The sequence below is a fragment of the Odocoileus virginianus genome, chromosome 11 (assembly GCF_023699985.2).
Source record: "Odocoileus virginianus isolate 20LAN1187 ecotype Illinois chromosome 11, Ovbor_1.2, whole genome shotgun sequence".
NCBI classification, from domain to species: Eukaryota; Metazoa; Chordata; class Mammalia; order Artiodactyla; family Cervidae; genus Odocoileus; species Odocoileus virginianus.
Window position 1 is genome coordinate 4,650,542 of NC_069684.1, and position 20,500 is coordinate 4,671,041.

A 20,500-nucleotide genomic window follows, 5' to 3' on the forward strand; every position below is an offset into this window, starting at 1 on the left:
AGAGATGCAGTACACATTTTAAATTGCTATCCTGACTTTCTAATGTCTCTCTTAGAATCCAGATAAAATAGTACCACTCTTATCTCAGACACTTGGCAATGCTTCTGTTCAAAAAATTAACAGTTATGCATAGACTGACATTACTGAAGGTATTTAAAAGAAAATATATAACAGATCTGTTCCCTCATTTGTTTTGTTTGAGATACTAAGAGGTTGAAAGCAAGGGGGAAATGGGTAGGGAATCCAAATGAAGACTTACCAAGGGGAAAAAGCAAAATGCTTCATGTTTTATCTCAGTTTTTACACCTCTGAGAGTATTTGTCTCCATAAAAAGTCAAGTTTTGTAGATAGACTATCACCATCACAGTCCGAAAAGCAGGTATCAGTTATAAACCCCTTTTAAGTGTCTCTCAGAACTGACTTGCTCTCAGTGGCTTAGTCTATGGACTGTTACAAATTAAAGAAGGACTTCCTCATGGGAGAGTGGATGGAGGAGGAGAAGGTAGGAAAGAGGAAGGGGGGGGGGGACATTGTGAGCATCTTTTTTTCCAATGTACTCTCCTGGGTTACAGGATTAAGCCTTCAATTAAGGATAAAAAGACTTGAACTTCATTTTGGTATGCCTTAAAGAAAATAGGCAAACAAAACAAAACCCCTGAAGCCAACTGTACACCTAAGTAATGTTTACAGTGTTTAGATGTGCTAGAGAGTTTTCAAACACACAGCAGTCCTCTGCTTCTCTCTCCAGCCTCATGTGTCGCAGGTCATTTGCCTTCTCACTACTGTTAAACCACACTGGTCCTCTGTCTGCCTCTGGGGTTGTCCTACGAGGCAACCCTAACCCTAACCCTGACCCTCTGGCTCCAGGGCTATGCATGTGCTGGTACCTTCTGAACCGCTTCTCCCTGACAGCTCAGTTGGCAAAGAATCCGTCTGTAATATGGGAGACCCCGGTTCAATTCCTGGGCTGGGAAGGTACCCTGGAGAAGGGACAGGCGACCCACTCCAGAGTTCTTGAGCTTCCTTGGTGGCTCAGCTGGGAAAGAATCCGCCTGCAATGCGGGAGACCTGGGTTCAATACCCGGGTTGGGAAGATCCCCTGGAGACGGGAAGGGCTACCCACTCTAGTATTCTGGCCTGGAGAATTCCATGGACAGTCCATGGGGTCGCAAAGAGTCGGACACGGCTAAGCTACTTTCACTTAGCTCTGTGTATCCAGCTCATTCTTATACTTTGTTTTAGCTTAAATATTATAATCATTATAATCTCTAATCAGCCAGTTAGAGATTATAGTTCCCTTCACTATTGCTGTGCCTCTCAACCTTTTTTTGTTTCATTGATGACAGTACTGGGGACTTGTATTTTTGTACTTATCTTTTTATTTAGATTTTGTCATTTCTTTTTATTGAGCAGAATATAGTGTCCATGAGACCAGAGGCCATGTGTGTTTTTCATTCATTCAATAATTTTGTCACTTAAATATTTAACATACGCCACCTCTGTGTCAGGCACTATGTCTGCCATTAGGCACTCACTAACTATTTGTTAAATAGTTCCTTCTTTAGAAGGAGCTCTCCCTTTTAGATTAGAAAAACAATTTTTTATGTATAAATTGAGAAGCAAGTAGTAAGAATTCACACTCTTGAATTTATTCTAGACAGATAATTTCATCTGAATTCTCAGTGACAATGAAATTTGAAAGATAAGCCCATTAAGTACAAGTGGATCTGATATTGTGGGTTCTCATCCAGACCACTGCAATAGAGTGAAAATCATAGAAAAATGAGTCACATGAACTTTTTGGTTTCCCAGTGCATATAAAATTTATGTATACACTATTCTGTAATTTTTTAAGTGTACTATAGCATCATGTTGAAGAAAACACTATACATATCTCAACTAAAAAGACTACTACTAAAAGATACTCACAATCAATTGAGCCTTCTGCAAACTATACCTGTTTTGTGGTTGTAAGGTCTGACCTTGATGTTGGTGGCTGCTGACTGGTCAGGGTGGTGGTTGCCGAAGGCTGGGGTGACTCTGCCAATTTCTTAATGTAAGACAGTAGTGAAGTGTGCTGTGTTGATTGGCTCTTCCTTTCGTGAATAATTTCTCTGTAGCCTGCAGTGCTGTTTGATAGCATTTTCACCACAGCAGAACTTCTTTCAAAATTAAAAGTTTCTCCTCTTCAGCCTTGCTCTACTTTCCCAATTAGGTTTATGTAATATTCTAAATCCTTTGTCATCATTTCAATAATCTCCACAGCCTCTTCACCAGGAGCAGATTCCGTCTCAAACCAGTCTCTTTGCTCATCCATAAGAAACAATTTCCCACCCATTCAAGTTTTATCATGAAATTGCAGCATTTCAGTCACATCCTCAGACACTTCTAAATCTGTTACTGAGTCCACACTTGTACTGCTCACCACACAACAGGCTCTTAATCCTAGAGACAAGCTGTTGGGGCAAGGAGTAGTGACTTTATGTGGAAATTCAGCTGACCAAAACGACGGTGGACTAGTGTCCCAAAGAACCATCTTACCCTAGTTAGAATTCAGGCTTCTTCTTCTTTTTGTTTTTTTAAGAGGAGGGTACCTGGTTTGTTGTTACAAACTTCTTGGTGTCAGAATCCTTTGTTCTTGCAGCTATCCCTATAGGTCAGGTCATGATGTTCCCATAAACGCCCAACAGGACAAATGCTATAATGTATTCTACAACTTTTTAATCTCTATCTTAATGGGAAAGTGTAACACTTAAAGGTCAGAGCCTTGAGAATGGGCTCTCCTGTATGTTTCAAGCTACCTGCAACATTCTTAGCTTGTACAAAAGCAATGGAATACAAAGTTTAAAAGAAACAGATCTGCTGTGGAGTGGGATTTATTCTTCCCTATTACAACTCAAGTTCTCTTGCTATTTCTCCCACATCTGCACCTTTGCTAAAGTCTTGAACCCCTCAAAGTCATTCTGGAAGACTGAAATCAACTTCTTCCAGATCCCTGTTGATGTTGACATTTTGACCTCTTCTCATGAATCATGGATGTTCTTAATGGCATCCAGAATGGTGGATCACTTTCAGAAGGTTTTCAATTTACTTTTCCCAGATCCATCAGAAAGAAGAAGCACTCTCCATGGTGGCTATAGCCTCATGAAATGTATTTCTTGAGGCTGAAATTGAACCTCGCCTTGCTTCTCTGGGCTGCAGACGTCGTAAAGCTTCCTGAACCTTGATTTCTACGTCATCTATAAAATATGCGTCATGACAGTATCTGCTTCCTAGGGGTGTGAGGTTCAGACTGGTTATATTAGATACCTGAAACTAGGCCTGGACTATCAATAATGGTGCTATGGACTTTAGAGAAGCTTGTGGGGAGCAAGGAATTTAGCTGATCATCTTTACATTTCTTTCCGAAAATGTCTTTCTCATATTAGGTATTTATATTTGAAATGGAAGTTCTGTACATAGTCTAAAGAAGTGGAAATAATGTGATTAAATTTTAAAAAACCACTGAACTAAAAGTGATTTGTCGACTCTCTGTTCCACTGCTTTCATATACAATTAAGAGTTTATTATAATTTTATTTTGTTGTGAACTTTGTTATTACTGCTAGCCTTTTTCCTTAGAATGAAATGAGCTAGGGTAGGAAGATACATTTGACTTGTTAAATGTTGGTGACTAACAACTATTAATCCTCTACTGTATTCTCTCTCTATTGATAATGGGGGTGTTAGTTGCTCAGTCGTGTCCAACTCTGCAATCCTATGGACTATAGACCACCAGTCTCCTCTGTTCATGGGATTCTCCAGGCAAGAATACTGGAGTGTGTTGCCATGTACTTCTTCAGGAAATCCTCCTAACCGAGGGATCGAACCTGGGTCTCCTGCTTTGTAGGCAGGTTCTTTACTGTCTGAGCCACCAGGGAAGCCCCATTTGTAATAATATATAATATGTTTGTGTTGTTATACCTCACTACTGTTATAGTCATTTAAAATATGTTCTTTTGGTTATAGCCTAAAGAAAAAATTGTTGTTTCTATTACCTGGACACCATTAAAAGGAGGCCGAGTAAGAGAGACCGTGACATTTCTTGTAAATGATATTCTGAAACACCAAGCTATATTACTAGGAAATGCAGAAGAGCCGAAAAAGAAAAAGGTAATAAGTTTTCATCATTCTGTAATTTACTCTAGGAAATAATATGTAAAATCATTTTGTTCACAGGTCTCTTGAAGCAACATACATAATACTGCCTATAAGTAGTATTCAGTAGTTATCAACTTAATCTGTATGTTTTGCTTATCTTTGCAGAGGACTCTTTGGGATACTATTAATAAGAACAAAGTATCAGCCTCTTCAAGTCATAACAAGAAGGTTTCAAATATTCAAAATGTGAATAAAACATTTAATGTTTCCCCCAAAGCTGACAGAGTTAGGAGCCCACTACAAGCCTGTGAGAATCTGGCAACAAATGGAAACTCTTCCCCACCAGAAAGCAATCCTTTAATCCTTGAAGAAAATAAACTCCCCATATCACCTATCAGCCCCGCTTTCCAAGAGTGCCACAGGGAGACCTGCTTGCCACTTCCTATTCGCCGATCTACGACCTACACATCCCTTCCTGCTTCTGAAAATGGGGAACTGGTGAAAGCAGATGGTGCCAACACTGCAAAAGATTTTCATTTTAATGAGAAAGGCATAACTGAAACTTCCTTTGACTCCATAGGTAATGTTAATAGTCAAATTGAAGAGAACGGTAAACTTACTCTTACCCCAAATTATTCTTCAAGTCTGAACATCACGCAAAGCCAAGGACATTTTTTAAGTCCAGATTCTTTTGTGAATAATAGCCATGCATCCAATAATGAACCAGAATTCGTGATGTGTCTCTCACCAGATACATTTGTGAAAGGTAATACAAGGCCTGTGCTTTTGGAATCAAAAAGGGTACATGAAATCTGTCGGAAAATTTTAAGTCCAGATTCTTTCATAAATGATAATTATGGACTAAATGAGGATCTAGAAACAGAGTCAGTCAACCCAATTCTATCCCCAAATCAATTTTTAAAAGATAATATGGCATATATACATAGATTTCAGCAAACATGTAAATTGTCGCCATTATCTACTGGATGTTTTCAGGACTCACAGCCTCCTCAAGATGAGAGAAAAAACGCAGCTGTACCTTGTGTTTCTGAATGTCAGCAGTTAGAATCTTCAAAAGCTACTTTTGAAGCATCCGAAGCTTTAGAAATGATGTCAAACTGTTACACTTTTAAAAAACAGAACCAGCCTAAATTTTCAGCAGTTCAGGATATTTCTAGTCGCAACCATGATAAACCTATTAAGAGACGCCCAATACTTTCTGCCACTGTGACTAAAAGAAAGACCACTTGGGCCGTAGAAAACCAAATGGAGACTGTTAAACCAAAGGCAAAAAGATGTCTCAATGTCGTAGTGGGTGACTGTGAAAAAGAAACAGATGATCAAAAACAGAAAGATGATTTTCATCCTTTTCTTCCAACTAGAGATTTAATATCAAGTAGACCTAAGAGCTCTAAAAAGACAGTAACTCCTCCTTGCAGGGTAGCTTCAGTTGCTCGTAAAAGAAAGAGTGAGGGACACAAAGGAGATGAAAATATGACAGTAACAGTTACAGAATGCACAGAAGTACAAGAAGTCAAAAGGATCCATTTTTCTCCTGTGGAGTCTAAAACATCAACTGTTAAACACACAAAAAAAGTGGTAACCACCTCCTTGAAACGTGTTAGCCACAGAGAGAAATTAAACCTGAAGAAGAAAACTGGTGAGTCTCGTTAAAATCTTTCATGAACGTATACCTGTATGGGGGATATTTTCTATTTCTTTTGGTTTAGTAAATTGCTATTGAGAAGCTTGAATCAGCTTGTACTTTTAAGCCACCACTTGGCTTAGTGGAAGATGAGTCAGACGTAGAGTAGGGCCGAATTCTGAAATCACTGTGATCTCATTCTTATTTACATTTTTGATGTTTCATTCATCATGATTTTTCTGCAGTAATTTTTAAGAACTGTTGCATTAAAATACTTGTCTTTCCATTTTTAAAAAATATTTTAACATATTTATTTGGTTGTATCGGGTCTTGGTTGCAGCATACGAACTCTTTTTTTTTCCCCCCCAGACTTTAAAGTTTTATTTTGTATTGGGGTATAGCTGATTAATAATGTTGTGATAGTTTCAGATGAACAACTGAAGGGACTTAGCCATACATTTACATGTATCCATCCTCCCCTAAACTCCCCTCCCATCCAGGCTGCCACATAACATTGCGCAGAGTTCCATGTGCTATACAGTAGGTCCTTGTTGGTCATCCATTTTAAATATAGCAGTGTGTACTTAACCTTTCCAAGGTCCCTAACTATGCCTTCCCTCCCAGCAACCATAGTTCATTTTCTAAGTCTGTGAGTCTCTCTCTGTTTTGTAAGTTCATTGATATAATTTCTTTTTAGATTCCACACATAAGGTATGTCATAAGATATTTCTCCCTCTCTATCTGACTTACTTCACTCAGTATGACACTCTTTAGGCCCACACATATTACTGCAAATGACATTATTTCATTCTTTCTAATGGGTGGAGTGATATTACATTGTATGTATGTGCCACATCTTCTTTATCCATTCCTCTGTCGATTTAGACTGTGTTTCCATGTCCTGGCTACTGTAAACAGTGCTTCAGTGAACAGCGGGGTGCATGTATCCTTTTGGATCATCGTTTTCTCTGGATACATGGCACACAAACTCTTGGTTGTGGCAAGTGGGATCTAGTTCCCCAACCAGAGATCAAACCTGGGCCCCCTGCACTGGGAACATGGAGTCTCAGTCACTGGACCATCAGGGAAGTCCCTACCTGCTTGTCTTGCTGACAGTTTTTTGCTCGCCCTGCAAGTGTCGCACCGGGGAAGTACTGAACGTGCCTCGCCTTAGTCCAGGTCCCAGAGTGAGGGCCCAGTGCACACCTGGCCCCATCACACTGTCTGAGGGGGCGCAGAGGAGGCCTTCACCCAGGGACGGCATCTCCTTAGCCTGTACCTGGCTGTTATTCAGGGATGAAGACAAGGCCCCGAGCTCCTCTTTCCTTTAGGAGGAACCTCACCGTTCCTTTCCCAGCCCTCACCCGCCCCACCCCTGTCTGCCTCAGAAACTGTCAGGACTAATCCCAGACTGCCTCGGATGCCAGTCAGGGTCCAGGTAGGAAAACAAACCACACAGGCTATGAAACAGATAATTTAAAGGGACTCCAGGACTCACAGGAAATGTCACAGCTGAGTGCTTGTGCTCACTTCTTGTGCGTGCCCCAGTGGGAGCCACCTTCTGCATCTCCCCAGCTCTCTGCAGTGCCTGTGTGCTCTGGACTGACTGCCTTCCTTCGCATATGTCTTTGCTGAGTGCTCCCTCCTCCTGTTCCCGCCCTGACCTGGCCCTCTCCCGAGAACACGCCTTCTCTCCTCCTCTGGCCCGGAACCTCCTGGGACCGTGGACCACCCACCATCTCATACCTGTTTCCAGACTGTTGCTTCTCCTTTCTTCCTTGGAAACAGGTGACAAGAAAGCAAAGGGCCACAGACAGCTTGAAGCTCAGTTTCCATACCACCCCACCTTGAGTTCTGCTTGTTGCATGGAGAGACGACTGAGAATTTTAACATTTGGCTCATAAGAAAGACCTTCTCTAAAACTTCTACTTTATGATGTGTCTTTATGATTTCAAGATCCTTGAAGGAGATCCTTCCAGTACTCTGGCCTGTGAGTTCCGGCCTCCTTAGGCCACACACTTAGAGTGTCTCCCTCGCTGGGATTTCAGCATTTTCTCTAAAAGCCAGTGAATCCGCCTCCATTTCCCCAGCCCTCACCCCTGACCTGTCATCATTTTCTCACTTGGCTTGGCCTCCACGGCTCATCGTAGTCCCTTGTTCCATCTTCGTGCTTTTCTGGCACATTCCAGTTCCCAGGCCAGCTCCATGCCTGAACCTTGCTGCTTGAGCTTTAACTCCATGACTGCTCATCTCCAGGAAGCCCGCAGCTCTTGGCTCTGTCGTCCTGCTTTGTTGACTTTATCTCTCTGCTGCAGACTACTGCCCCCCTCCCTTTTTGTCCTGAAACCTCAAGCACCTCCTTCCTCCTCTGAGGACAAGGTAACAGTAGCCAGTGTTTGCTGCCTACGTTCCCCGCAGCCCCCGCTGTGAGTGCCTTGCTGTTAGCTCCTCTCACACCTACAGCAGTTAGACGGAGTAGACGCTGTCATGAACACATGTTCAAGTCAGGACACCTCCGCATCTAGAAACTGAGTCTTTGCCTGAGGTCAGGGGAGTAAGTGGTCAGGCTGGGGTTCCCCCAGGCAGGAGGCTCAGCAGCTGGTGCTCTGGTCCTCAACTTCGCCGGCAGCCTGCTTCCTACCTCCCTAAGGATGCAGAGGTGCCGTGGCAAGTCCCATGGCATCCTCACCCACTGTGCTCCCATCCCCTGCTGCCTGCCCACCTGTGGCAGCCTGAGAGGTCTGTGCGCCTGAGGCAGGCTCTTTACTAGTGACAGTAAAGACCCCAGCTGTCTACACGGTTGTTGTTTTAGCAGCTGCCTTTCCCCACGTCTCCAGGGTTTTACTCCCTATCGGGTCATTTCTGATTCATGCACAAAGCGCCGTTCTTACTTCCATCTCCCCCAAAAAACAGACTTCTCATTGATACCACATATCCATTCACACCTGGCATCTTTCTGCTTTCTTGTAAACAACACTCCTTGAAAGAACATACATGTTCATTTTGTGACAGTTCACTGATTCTGTATACTTTTCCATGTAAACATTACGCTTGAATTAAAAGGTGCTTTTTAATGTAAAAAGAAAATCACTTTGAAAGATGCTTTTATTAGCTGTTTCTAGTTCTCCTGTTTGTTGAAGTCACTTCAACCAGATTTTGATGACTGTAGTAAAACCTTTTTTTGTCAAGGTCATCAGCACCTCCACACTGAATCCAGAGGTTATTTCTCAGTCTTCATCTTGAACTCTTAAGCAACCTCTCTCTTCCGGGACCACTTTACCCTGCCACTCCCACTTCCTCCTGGTTCTCTTCCTGCCTCCCTGGGGGCGCCTCTGCATCTGTCGCTCCAGCCTCTAAACTGTGAAGTACACAAGGACTCAACCACTGAAACTTTTTCATACTTTTGCTCATTCCCTTAATGCTTTCAGGCCATCTCACAGCTTTCAGTACTGCCTCTACATGGAGGCCTTCGTTTTACATCTCTAGGATGGACTTCTCATCTAGACTCGCTTATCCAACATCTTTTATTTCCACTTGACTGTCTCGTGAGCATCTTTACTTTGTCCAAAAGCAGCCCTTTGCCACCCCCAGTCCTGTGACATCTGTCCCCGGTGTGTCAGTCCAACACACTTCTGTTACGATCTCCTCTCATCTCAGGCCCCAGACCTTGGGGTGTCCCTAAGTGTGTATCTCTCCTACCCTTTCTCTAGAAATTCAGACAGTCTGCCTGATTCTAAATTCAGTCCACCAACAAATCCTGTCTTCTTTCCAAGTGCAATCAGAACTGGGTCACTTCTCACCATCACTGACGGCCCCATCCAAGCCTATGTCTCTGCAGGTCCCCTATCAGATCTTGCCTTCACCCTTGGCTTCTCTGGAGCCTGTTTTCCACTTAGCTGCCAGGGCGATGCTTTTAAAATATTCATCAGTTGGATTCTAACATGCTCCATTTCTATACCTCCGATGGCCTTTCATCTCACTGGAAGCCAGGTTCTCACAGCGATGTGCAAGACCCTGTAAGGTCTGCAGAGAAAGAAGTCAGTTTTTCAAGGTGCATTGATTCAACTCTGATAAGGTACCTACTGTGTGCTATTCATTGTTCTAGGCTGTGTGGATACTAGGAGAAAAGACATCATTCCTGTCCTCAGCTGCTCCCAGTCCTTGGAGCTATGCCCAGGGAATCATACTTGGCTTTATGGGAATGACAAGAAGCTGTGAGACGTTTCCAAGGAAGTCTCCCACAGAATAAATGGTTGTAGGTAGAGGGACTAGCTTTTGCAAACCTTCAGAATGAGGAACTCCTCCTCATATTTTTATTTTTTTAGTATGTTAAGATGGAAAGAAACTTATAACCTATAGATATTATGTAGCAAATTGGTCATATTCCTTATTTTGACCATTGGCGTGGATTTGCAATTCTTCTAAGTCAAAGCTAAGCTTTGACTTTTTCTCTGAAGGTCCAGACAGTAAATATCCAGGTTTTGCAGCACATGTGACCTCTGTCACAGCCACTGGGCCCTGCCATTGCTGACAGGGAAACAGCTACAATGTGGACATGAGCGGCTGTGACTCTGTGCCAAGACTTTATTTATGGACACTGAGATCTGAATTTCATATCGTCTTCATGTGTCATGAAATAAAACTGTTTGGAGGGCTATTTTGTTTTTAACTAGGTTCATAAATGTGAAAACTTCTTAGCTTGCAAACAGCTGTGGGTTGGATTCTGCCCTGGGCCTTAGCTTTCCCACCTCTGGCTTTATTGTTAATATTAGCTCCTGGTTTGTATGGAGCAGCAGCACAAGCTGGTGTGAAACCGCCTTTGAGGGAGTGAACTTCGTTAGGACAGGCTATTTTCTCTGTGACTTTCCTGTACTTTCCCTGTAGGAAAGTACTTTCCCACTATCTACCTCCTGCAGGTACCCCCACCATCTACCTCCTGCAGGTACCCCCCTGGTCTACCACCTGTAGGTACCACTCACCATCTACCTTCTGTAAGTACCCCCCACCGTCTGCCTTCTGTATGTACCCCTACTGTCTACCTCCTGCAGGTACCCCTCACCATCTACCTCCTGCAGGTACCCCCCTGGTCTACCACCTGTAGGTACCACTCACCATCTACCTTCTGTAAGTACCCCCCACCGTCTGCCTTCTGTATGTACCCCTACTGTCTACCTCCTGTAGGTACCCCTCACCATCTACCTCCTGCAGGTACCCCCCTACCACTCACCATCTACCTTCTGTAAGTACCCCCCACTGTCTGCCTTCTGTATGTACCCCTACTGTAGGTACCCCTCACCATCTACCTCCTGCAGGTACCCCCATGGTCTACCACCTGTAGGTACCACTCACCATCTACCTTCTGTAAGTACCCCCCATTGTCTGCCTTCTGTATGTACCCCTACTGTCTACCTCCTGTAGGTACCCCTCACCATCTACCTCCTGCAGGTACCCCCCACCATCTTCCTCCTGTAGGTACCACTCACCATCTACTTCATCACCTGGATGAGGCCTGGGAACATATCAGGGTTCTTATTCTCCATCATGCACCTAGTGAGTTGACATTAAGCCCTGTTACAAGTTCTGCTATGAAAACAGCTCTTCTCTGGTTTTGTCTCCACTGCTTCTGTGTTCCTTTAAATTCTCACCATAACTGACTCAGGCCCCTGGGATTGCTTCCTTCTCGCTTCCATCTGTAGTCTTGACTCTCGTCCACTGTCCATTCCATCTTCTGAAATACATGTGACAGTGTGACTGCCCACCTTAATCCTTCACTGGCCCACCAGGTACTTGGAACTGAATTACAGTGCAAGCTCTGAAGCCATACTGTCCAGCTTAGCCACCTACTAGCATGCATGACCTTGACCAAGTAGCGTAGTTGTGCTAAGCTCCATAAAACATGGAAAATGATAGTGGACTTCCGATAGATTTCTGGTGCTGACTATATCAGGTAATCTAAATTACAAGACTCTGATAGTGCCTGGTGCAAGTATTCAACTACTAGCTATCACTGTTATTTTTCATATTTTTGAATTCCTTTCTTCCTCTTCCAGCCTCTTTTTTGTCTTGCTTTTCTTGTCTGTGTTCTTGGCTCCAGTACCACCCTGCAGTTCAGTCAGAGGCCCTGTTCCTGGTGTGTCATGTCCACTACAGGGTCAGCTCAGGGGCGCTCCCTCCAGGAGGCTGTCTGCCTTCCAGTGGCTCAGCTTTGCCTCCCCTTGTCCCGGGCTCCTCATATACTTCTGATGTAACGTGCTGTGATCCTTTCTACTCCTCTGTTCTGGACCCAGAACATCCTGAGGGCTGGGGCCACATCTTTCCATTCTGCATTCTCAGCACCTAGTTGTACACACACACACACACACACACACACACACACACACACACACACACACACGGAGCTGGTTGACTCTCAGTCATAGCTTCTGTCGACACAAAATACATTGTAGTTTCTGGTCTGTAACTTCCAGACGTAGGTTTTATTTGCCCAAGTTCATACCCTGGAGCATAGTGGTTACTCAGATCTGCTAAATGGAGATGATTTTGGAGAGTGCAGATTTTAAGTTGATAGTAGTTCATTTGCAGAATTTATTTTACTTTTTAAATGCTATCTTTTTCTCATGATTGTAGATTCATTAGGATACAGAACTCCTACCTCTAAAACAAACAAAAGGACAAGACCCTTTGTTCCTGTGGCTCAGTCTCACTTGACCTTCATAAAACCACTAAAAGCAGGCAAGTGTTTAATATCTTTAAAGTCTATGAAAAACTGACACTGAATGAAGCATTAGTCGCATTTCAAATGGAAATGAATTGATTTTTTTTAATGGAGTAAAAGCCTTGAAGTATTGTTAAGGTATGTATCCTAGTAACAATTAGGATATTTTCTCAGAGTTCAATGAAGTTGACACACTTTTCTTGGGATTTTTAAATAACTAGGAGGTACTGCCTTACTTTTTCTCTTTTACTTTTACTACATTTTACACTGCAAAATGGGCTTTCCTAGTAGCTCAGCTGGTAGCAAATCTGCCTACAATGCAGGAGACCCCAGTTCGATTCCTGGGTCAGGAAGGTCGCCTGGAGAAGGGATAGGTTAACCGTCCAGTATTCTTGGGCTTCCCTGGTAACTCAAACGGTAAAGAATCTGCCTGTAATGCAGGAGACCTGGGTTTGATCCCTGGGTTAGGAAGATCTCCTGGAGGAGGGCAACCCACTCCAGTACTCTTGCCTGGAGAATCCCATGGACAGAGGAGCCTGGCGGGCGACAGTCCACGGGGTCACAAAGGGTCGGACAGGGCTGAGTGACTAAGCACAGCACAGCACACCCAAAATGCTTTAACTGCTTCCAGCAAGAAGTAGAAACGCAAACATTGTTCAGTGTCTCAAGGTGATTTTGCTGACGATAGTCTATTGCTATAGATGGTATAATAATTTAAAGGAAAAATTTTTATGCCTTAACCTAATTGTATTCCTAGGTATACCTAGACATCCAATGCCGTTTGCTGCAAAAAACATGTTTTATGATGAACGCTGGAAGGAGAAGCAGGAGCAGGGCTTCACTTGGTGGCTAAATTTTATATTAACTCCTGACGACTTCACTGTAAAAACAAATATTTCTGAAGGTAAACATGAAGTTAATGTTAAATTAGATAATACTTTTGTTTTAACGGGTCATTTTTAACATGATTTTTTCATTCTTTAGTTGTATAGATATTTTGGGCTTCCCTGGTCGCTCAGAGGGTAAAGAGTCTACCCGTAATGTGGGAGACCTAGGTTCAATCCCTGGGTCAGGAAGATCCCCTGGAGAAGGAAATGACAGCCCACTCCAGTATTCTTGCCTGGAAAATCCCATGGACAGAGGAGTCTAGCCGGCTGCAGTCCGTAGGGTCGCAAAGAGTAGAACACTACTGAAGTGACTTCACTATCTCTTTCACAAGTGTATCATAGTGTAGTTAGTGGCACAGCACACTAGGTCATTAACACAGATGCTCATTATTGTGCCGGTGAGAAAATTTTGTGCTGTAAGTACTGAACTTATTTTTTTGCTCATCAGCCAGTGTGATTTCCAGCCTTTCCAGTGAATGGGTTTTATTGTAAGACAGATGCAGTCAGCATTAACAGTGAGACATGGCTGCCTAGAAATACAGTCCAGTCTTAACTGCATCAATAAAGTGGAATGTCCTGGTGGATCATTTTGTCTTGTATGGCCTGTTAGGGATATTGTCTCCACTGGACCCCGTTTAAGATGTTTGTGGCCAAGTATATAATGAAGGGTCTAAAAACCAGTGGCTATGAGGAATTTTTAAAATATTTCACTGTAGTTCTGGAAAAGAGAAAAACTCAAAGTATGGAATGTGGTGGAAACATGGTGTTCTTCAAATATTTAAAGGGTTTTCTCCTGAGAGAAGGAGAGTTCACTTGGGCTACTCTCCCATAGAAGTTAGAGAGATCAGTTCAACTCCAGATAAGGAAAACCCCTTTAAAATACTTAACTTGCCCAGGCATCACACAGGCTGACTTTAAGGGGGACGGTTTCCCTCTTGCTGCAGTGTTCCAGCAGACACTGGTCTGCATTTGTTAGAGAAGTGTGTATAGGAATTCTACCTTTCATTAGGTACTTTTCTTTTTCTCCAAAAGCAAACAAAACATGAGTTTTAGTTCTTTTCTTGAGAGAGGATCTGCTGTATGAAAATTCAAGCTGCATTTCAAAATTTGACTTTAACAAATCACATTCTTTTTTTTAACCTTTATTAATTTATTTTTAAATATTATTTCTATTTCTGTTTGGAATAGAGAAATACAACTTTTTAAAAATGTATTCAAGCATATTGACTTTTTACCTTTTTGATATTTTCCATTACTTTTTTTCATTATTATTCTTTTCTAATTTAATTTATTTTTGTAATTGAAAGATAATTGCTTTTAGTATTTTGTTGGTTTCTGTCATACATCAGCATGAATCAGCCATGGATATATGTATGTCTCCTCCCTCTTATACTCCCTCCCAACAAATCCCATCCTTTAGAAGCTAATCTTTTGATAAAGTGTATGGAAGCAGAGAAGCCAGCTAGGAGGCTCTCTCATGAGTCTGGGTTAGAGGAGATCACGTGGGAACCTGGACGACAGTGGTTATGAGAAATGGTTAGACTTCGGACACAGTTTGCAGGTACAGTCAGCTGGTTGTGACCATAGGACAGCCTAAGCTTCTGAGTGAAGGATGACACCTTCACTTTGAGGTAGGAAGGAGAGGAGCAGGCTGGAAGGCACAGGGAATAGATCCCGTCTTGGCACCTTCAGCTGCATTTATTGCTAGATTTTAAAGTGTATGCACACATTATTTAACCAGAACCGTCCTTTCTTTTATTTTGACCCAGTAAATGCTTCCACTCTTCTTCTGGGAGCAGAGAGTCAACGTAAAATAAGTGTCCCGAAAGCTCCTACCAAGGACGAGGTGTCTCTCAGAGCTTACACCGCTCGGTGTAGGTTGAACAGGTTACGTCGTGCTGCGTGCCGCTTATTCACTTCTGAAAAAATGGTTAAGGCTATGAAAAAGCTTGAAATTGAAATTGAAGCTCGGCGGTTAATTGTTCGGAAAGACAGGCACCTCTGGAAAGATGTGGGTAAGAAGATTATAGAAATCTTGAGACTAATTCTTTAAAAACACTCTAGAAATTTTTTGTTTCTGAGTCAAATATGTATGTGCTTTCACTTGGCTGCCTAAAATTCCATAAACTTAAACAAGAGCATGTACATATATTAAAGAGTAGAAGTATACTTAAACATATTTCATGTATGTGATGTTCCTTTTTGGTCTCTGATTTCTCTCCATGAAATTGTATTCACTGTCTCATATTTGATTAGTGGTCTGAGCTTACTTGGTTTTATATGCGTTTCAGGAGAACGGCAGAAAGTCCTGAATTGGCTATTGTCATATAATCCTTTGTGGCTACGAATTGGCCTAGAGGTAAGTACACCTTCCAATTTTTGAAAAAAGATCCTTTTTTAAAATATATATACATATATACTTTTAGTAGATTCTTTAATAAAATGATGGTTTCAGTTATCAAATTATTTGGTTACTTAATTAATCTCTCAGTATGAAATTTAAGGTCCCTTCATAAATGCTCATTAGGTTAATAGACCCTGTCATTCTATATTACTGCTATTTTGTTACATAGCTGTTTTCCCGTTAGTTTCTTATATATATAAAATTTGGTACCAGATGTGATAGCAAGTATAGTTAACTCCTTTCTGAGCATTTACCAATGACAATACTAGATTGTTTAAAACACATTAAATACATTTCCTAATTTAGATCTCTATAAAATCCAGTGAGGTATTTATTGTTATTCCAACTTCACTGACAGAACAGAAGCTGAGATGGTAAGTGACCTGCTGAATGCCAATGAAGGGGCAGGATTGGAATTCACACCAGTCTGAAGTCACCAGAAACATTTGATGGAACACTACTCATGAAAACATCAGAGTTTGAGTTTTTCACATGGTGTATGGTTCAATAATATTTAGAATGACAAAGCTAACTGAATTAGAAAGCCACTAGGAGTTGACTGTTAAAAATATTATTTTATTCCAACCCTCAGTGTTTCTATTCCCTTTAGTCTTTTACTGGCGAACTCTTGTATCTTGTTTAGGCTTTTTACCTTTGTCACGTGGGATATCCCATTCTTCAGTTTTTTCTAAGTTTTTGAATTGAAAAATCTTTTGTACTAAAAAGGAATTTTTACAATAATCTGGCTATTTATCAGAAAATTGAGGTGTTGAGAGAATGAATGATAATCCCACTATGGTCACCCAACTAGATAGTGAACTTGTTAAGATTTCTTACCTTAATTCTTATTTTCAATTGATTTGAAATTCAATGTCTCATTTCTTTCAATGAAAAGTTAATCAGAAAATTGCATATCAACTGGCTATGCTTCAGATATCAAAGAGTTCCAGAACCTCAATTAAAGTAGAACCTGTCTAGGGCTTCCCTGGTGGCACAGATGGTAGAGTAGGACCTGTCTATTTGGGGCATAGCTCTTTTGTGGCAGAGGTAGTGTAAGGAGAGTTAGAAACATGCAATGCCCTTTGAAGCTTCCTCTTAGACGTAGTGTGCATCACTTCATCCATAGTTCTATGCAAAGTGCATTATATGTTCAGACACAGATGAGGCAGAAATATTTATTCTTTCACAAGAGATACAGCAAATCTATGCAATTGGGTGGGAAAGGGGACTTCTAAAGGGAAGGGAGGAATGAATAATTATAAACAAAGCATTCTACCATCACACCTTAGAATTCTGTTAGGGGACATGACCTTTGAGGATCTTATGAAAGCATCACATGCAAAAAAAATAAGTAAATAAAGATAAAATGTCTCTATTTTGGCAGATATTAGTATTTTTCTATGCTTTTCTCTAGTTTTATCAATGTAAAGTTATAAAATACAATTTGATGTTTTTAGTTTTTTCTAATTGCTTTAAAAACCATTAACAATCACATTGATGTTAAACTAATGACATATTTTAATCCTTGATTATATACAGATCTGAACATCCCAAGTTATTGTCTTAGATGGTTTACAGATGGTTTTCCATTTGTTAACTACTAAAGCATTTAGAATCATTTAGGTGTGTGTTGTACCTTCATGATACACTTGCGGGACGTGCGTTCATGTGTGCTGAGTTGCTTCAATCGTGTCCGACTCTTTGTGACCCTGTGGACTGTAGCCCACCAGACTCCTCTGTCCATGGGATTCTCCAGGCAAGAATACTGGAGTGGGGTGCCATGCCCTTCTCCAGGGGATCTTCCCGACCCAGGGATTGAACCTGAGTCTCTCATGTCTCCTGCATTGGCAGGTGGGTTCTTTACCACTAGTGCCACCTAGGAAGCCCACTAACGGGACAGTTGTCATTCAATTTGAACAAGAAGGCTACATTTGATAGTTCTTAAAAGAAAAAATTGCAATATAAATATCACATATAATTTTTAAGAACTTATCTTAGTCATGAACATTCGTCTCTTCACTGTGAAGAAGAGTGCACTAAAAATTGCAGAGAACATCCATGTTCATCCCAAAGAGCCTGAGCGAACATCCGCGTTTCTCCCAAAGGAATCAGAACCTCGCCATTCTTAGACCAGCGTCGTCTGCCCCTCCCCTCTGCACCCCTATGCCCCGGAGAGACAGCACTGCCCTGACTTGGCTTGGGTTTCTTTTCAGACCATATACGGAGAACTGGTGCCTCTGGAAGACAACAGTGACGTCACGGGGCTGGCGCTGTTCATTCTGAACCGCCTGCTTTGGAATCCTGACATCGCAGCCGAGTACAGACACCCGAGTGTCCCTCACCTGTACCGAGATGGTGGGTGGCTCTGCCTCCGTCATGTGCTCCCCACGCTGTGTGCAGAGGGCGTCCCGTCCTCACTGCTGTCTCTGTCCTACTTCACCTTCCAGAGAAACCTGTGTAAAAGGCCTCTCTCTCCACTGCCGTCTCGTTCTGCGGCCCTCGCTATCCCCCTTTCCCGCCTCCGCTCTAGCCCTGTCGGCCTTTGCGCCTGTCGTCTCCCCTCTCCACCTCACAAGTGGGCCTCACGCCCTGCGGAGGTCACGTCTGGCTTGCGCTGCCGCTGGCTCTGTTTCAGTATTCTCGGCCCCTAGGTCGGTGCCTGCAGCTGCCTCGTGATGCGTTTGTCCTATGAAGCTGGCTCAGTCTCTTGCTGTGTCTGCGCCTCAGTTTCTTCCATCAACTGGGGACATTAAATAGTACCTGCCCCGTAGAGCCGTCGTCAGCCTGAAATGAATCTGTGCATGGAAAGCCCAAGAAAGACATGCAGTGTGCTCCTTGTGCTTATTATGGCTGTTTTCTAGCAGATTGTAACTATCCTACTTTTATGGTATAAAAACTTGTCTTTTTATTTTTTTTTAATTGAAGTAGAGTTGATTTACAATGTTATAGAAGTTTCAGCTGTTCAGCATAATGATTCATGATTTTGAAAGGCTATACTCCATTTATAGCTTTTATAAAATATTGGCTAGATTCCCTGTGTTGTACAATATGTCCTTGTAGTTTATTTATTTTGTAAGTAGTAATTTGTACTTCTTAATCTCCTATCTCCGTCTTCCCCCACCTTCCCTCTTCTCACTGGTAGCCACTAGTTTGTTTTGTGTATCGCAAGTCTGTTTGTTTTTATCATATTCACTAGTTTGCTTTATTTTTTACATTCCACATATAAGTGATACCATGCAAACTCTTTTTAGTTTTTTGAGTCATCTCCGTACTGTCTTCCATAGTTGTTGCACCAATTTACATTCCCCTGCCAAAAAAAAAAAAAAACCCCAGAAAAAAATGGTAAATAAATATAAGGAATTTTATAGACTTACAAAGAATTCCAAGATAATTTGACTTTAAAGTATAGGACACATCTCAAGAATCCTTTGCAGGAATATATAGACCAAAAGCATATCAGAATAAATAAATATAGAAAAATATTTCAGAACACGCCCCCCCCCCCCCCCAAGAAAAGAAAACCAAACTTATCTTGCATAGATGAACGTGCTATGCCTTTTTGTACTTTATTTCAGGTCATGAAGAAGCTCTGTCTAAGTTTACATTGAAAAAGCTATTATTGTTGGTTTGTTTCCTTGATTATGCTAAAATCTCTAGACTTATTGATCATGATCCTTGTCTCTTCTGTAAAGATGCCGAGTTCAAGGTATGTTTTCATCTTATATTTTTTATTTCACATATAAGACTTTTGTTTGTTTTTATTGTGTATTTTCTCCTCAGAAAAAGTGATTTTCCCAAAGAATACTAGTCTGATTCTTTGCAACCCCATAGACTATATACATATACAGTCCATGGAATTCTCCAGGCTAGAATACTAGAGTGGGTAGCTTTTCCATTCTCCAGGGGACCTTCCCAGCCCAGGGATCTAACCCAGGTCTCCCGCATTGCAGATGGATTCTATATCAGCTGAGCCACAAGGGAAGCCCAATAGTTTTCATCCTATATTTTATATTTCACATATAGAATTTTGTTTGTTTTTATTGTATATTTTCTCCTCAGAAAAAGTGATTTTCCCAAAGAACAGTACTTTGGAGTGGAACAGAAATGCCTGCCCAGCAGTTCTAACCCTGTCTAGCTTGTTGGTTGACATTTCAAGAGTGCATCACCCTGTTCTTAGCTTTGCTTTGAGAATGAATATAACGGTGCTTCTGAGGAATTAATTTGGGAGAAAATGTCTTTCCTAATTTAGTATGCTATCAAATTAATTATAATTTTTAGAGTGTATTATTTTAGAATGATGATATTGGACTATAATACCTTCTGCTTGTTTCTCCACAGGCCAGTAAAGAAATCCTTCTGGCTTTTTCACGAGATTTCCTAGGTGGTGAAGGTGACCTTTCCCGTCACCTGAGCTTACTGGGATTTCCTGTGACCCACGTCCAGATGCCTTTCGATGAATTTGATTTTGCTGTTAAGAATCTTGCTGTAGACTTACAATGTGGGGTGCGTCTCGTGTGAGTATAAGAAATGGAATTATGTCTCTCCCTAGAATAGACTAAAATTTTCTGGAAGACACTATTTTCTATACACACACAATCCCTCTTGCTCCTTCATGTAATGGGATAAATCTAGGGTTTGAAAAAGTTGGGGTAAGTTCAGGAAAATGGTGTGAATTTTAGGCCAGGAAACCTTGTCCCCTATCCACATTGT

General features: G+C 41.7%; 1 protein-coding gene across 2 annotated transcripts in view; it reads left to right on the forward strand.

Moving 5' to 3' along the window:
* Positions 1–20,500, forward strand: part of ASPM (assembly factor for spindle microtubules) — a 62,706-nt gene that overhangs the window by 4,076 nt on the left and 38,130 nt on the right. For both annotated transcript variants that reach the window (XM_020916241.2, XM_070473846.1), the window contains exons 2-10: positions 4,008–4,151; positions 4,305–5,799; positions 12,412–12,516; positions 13,257–13,403; positions 15,156–15,401; positions 15,678–15,745; positions 18,004–18,145; positions 19,366–19,496; positions 20,129–20,304. In XM_020916241.2, the coding sequence (XP_020771900.2) occupies positions 4,008–4,151; positions 4,305–5,799; positions 12,412–12,516; positions 13,257–13,403; positions 15,156–15,401; positions 15,678–15,745; positions 18,004–18,145; positions 19,366–19,496; positions 20,129–20,304 (2,654 nt within the window). The remainder of the gene's footprint in view (positions 1–4,007; positions 4,152–4,304; positions 5,800–12,411; positions 12,517–13,256; positions 13,404–15,155; positions 15,402–15,677; positions 15,746–18,003; positions 18,146–19,365; positions 19,497–20,128; positions 20,305–20,500) is intronic.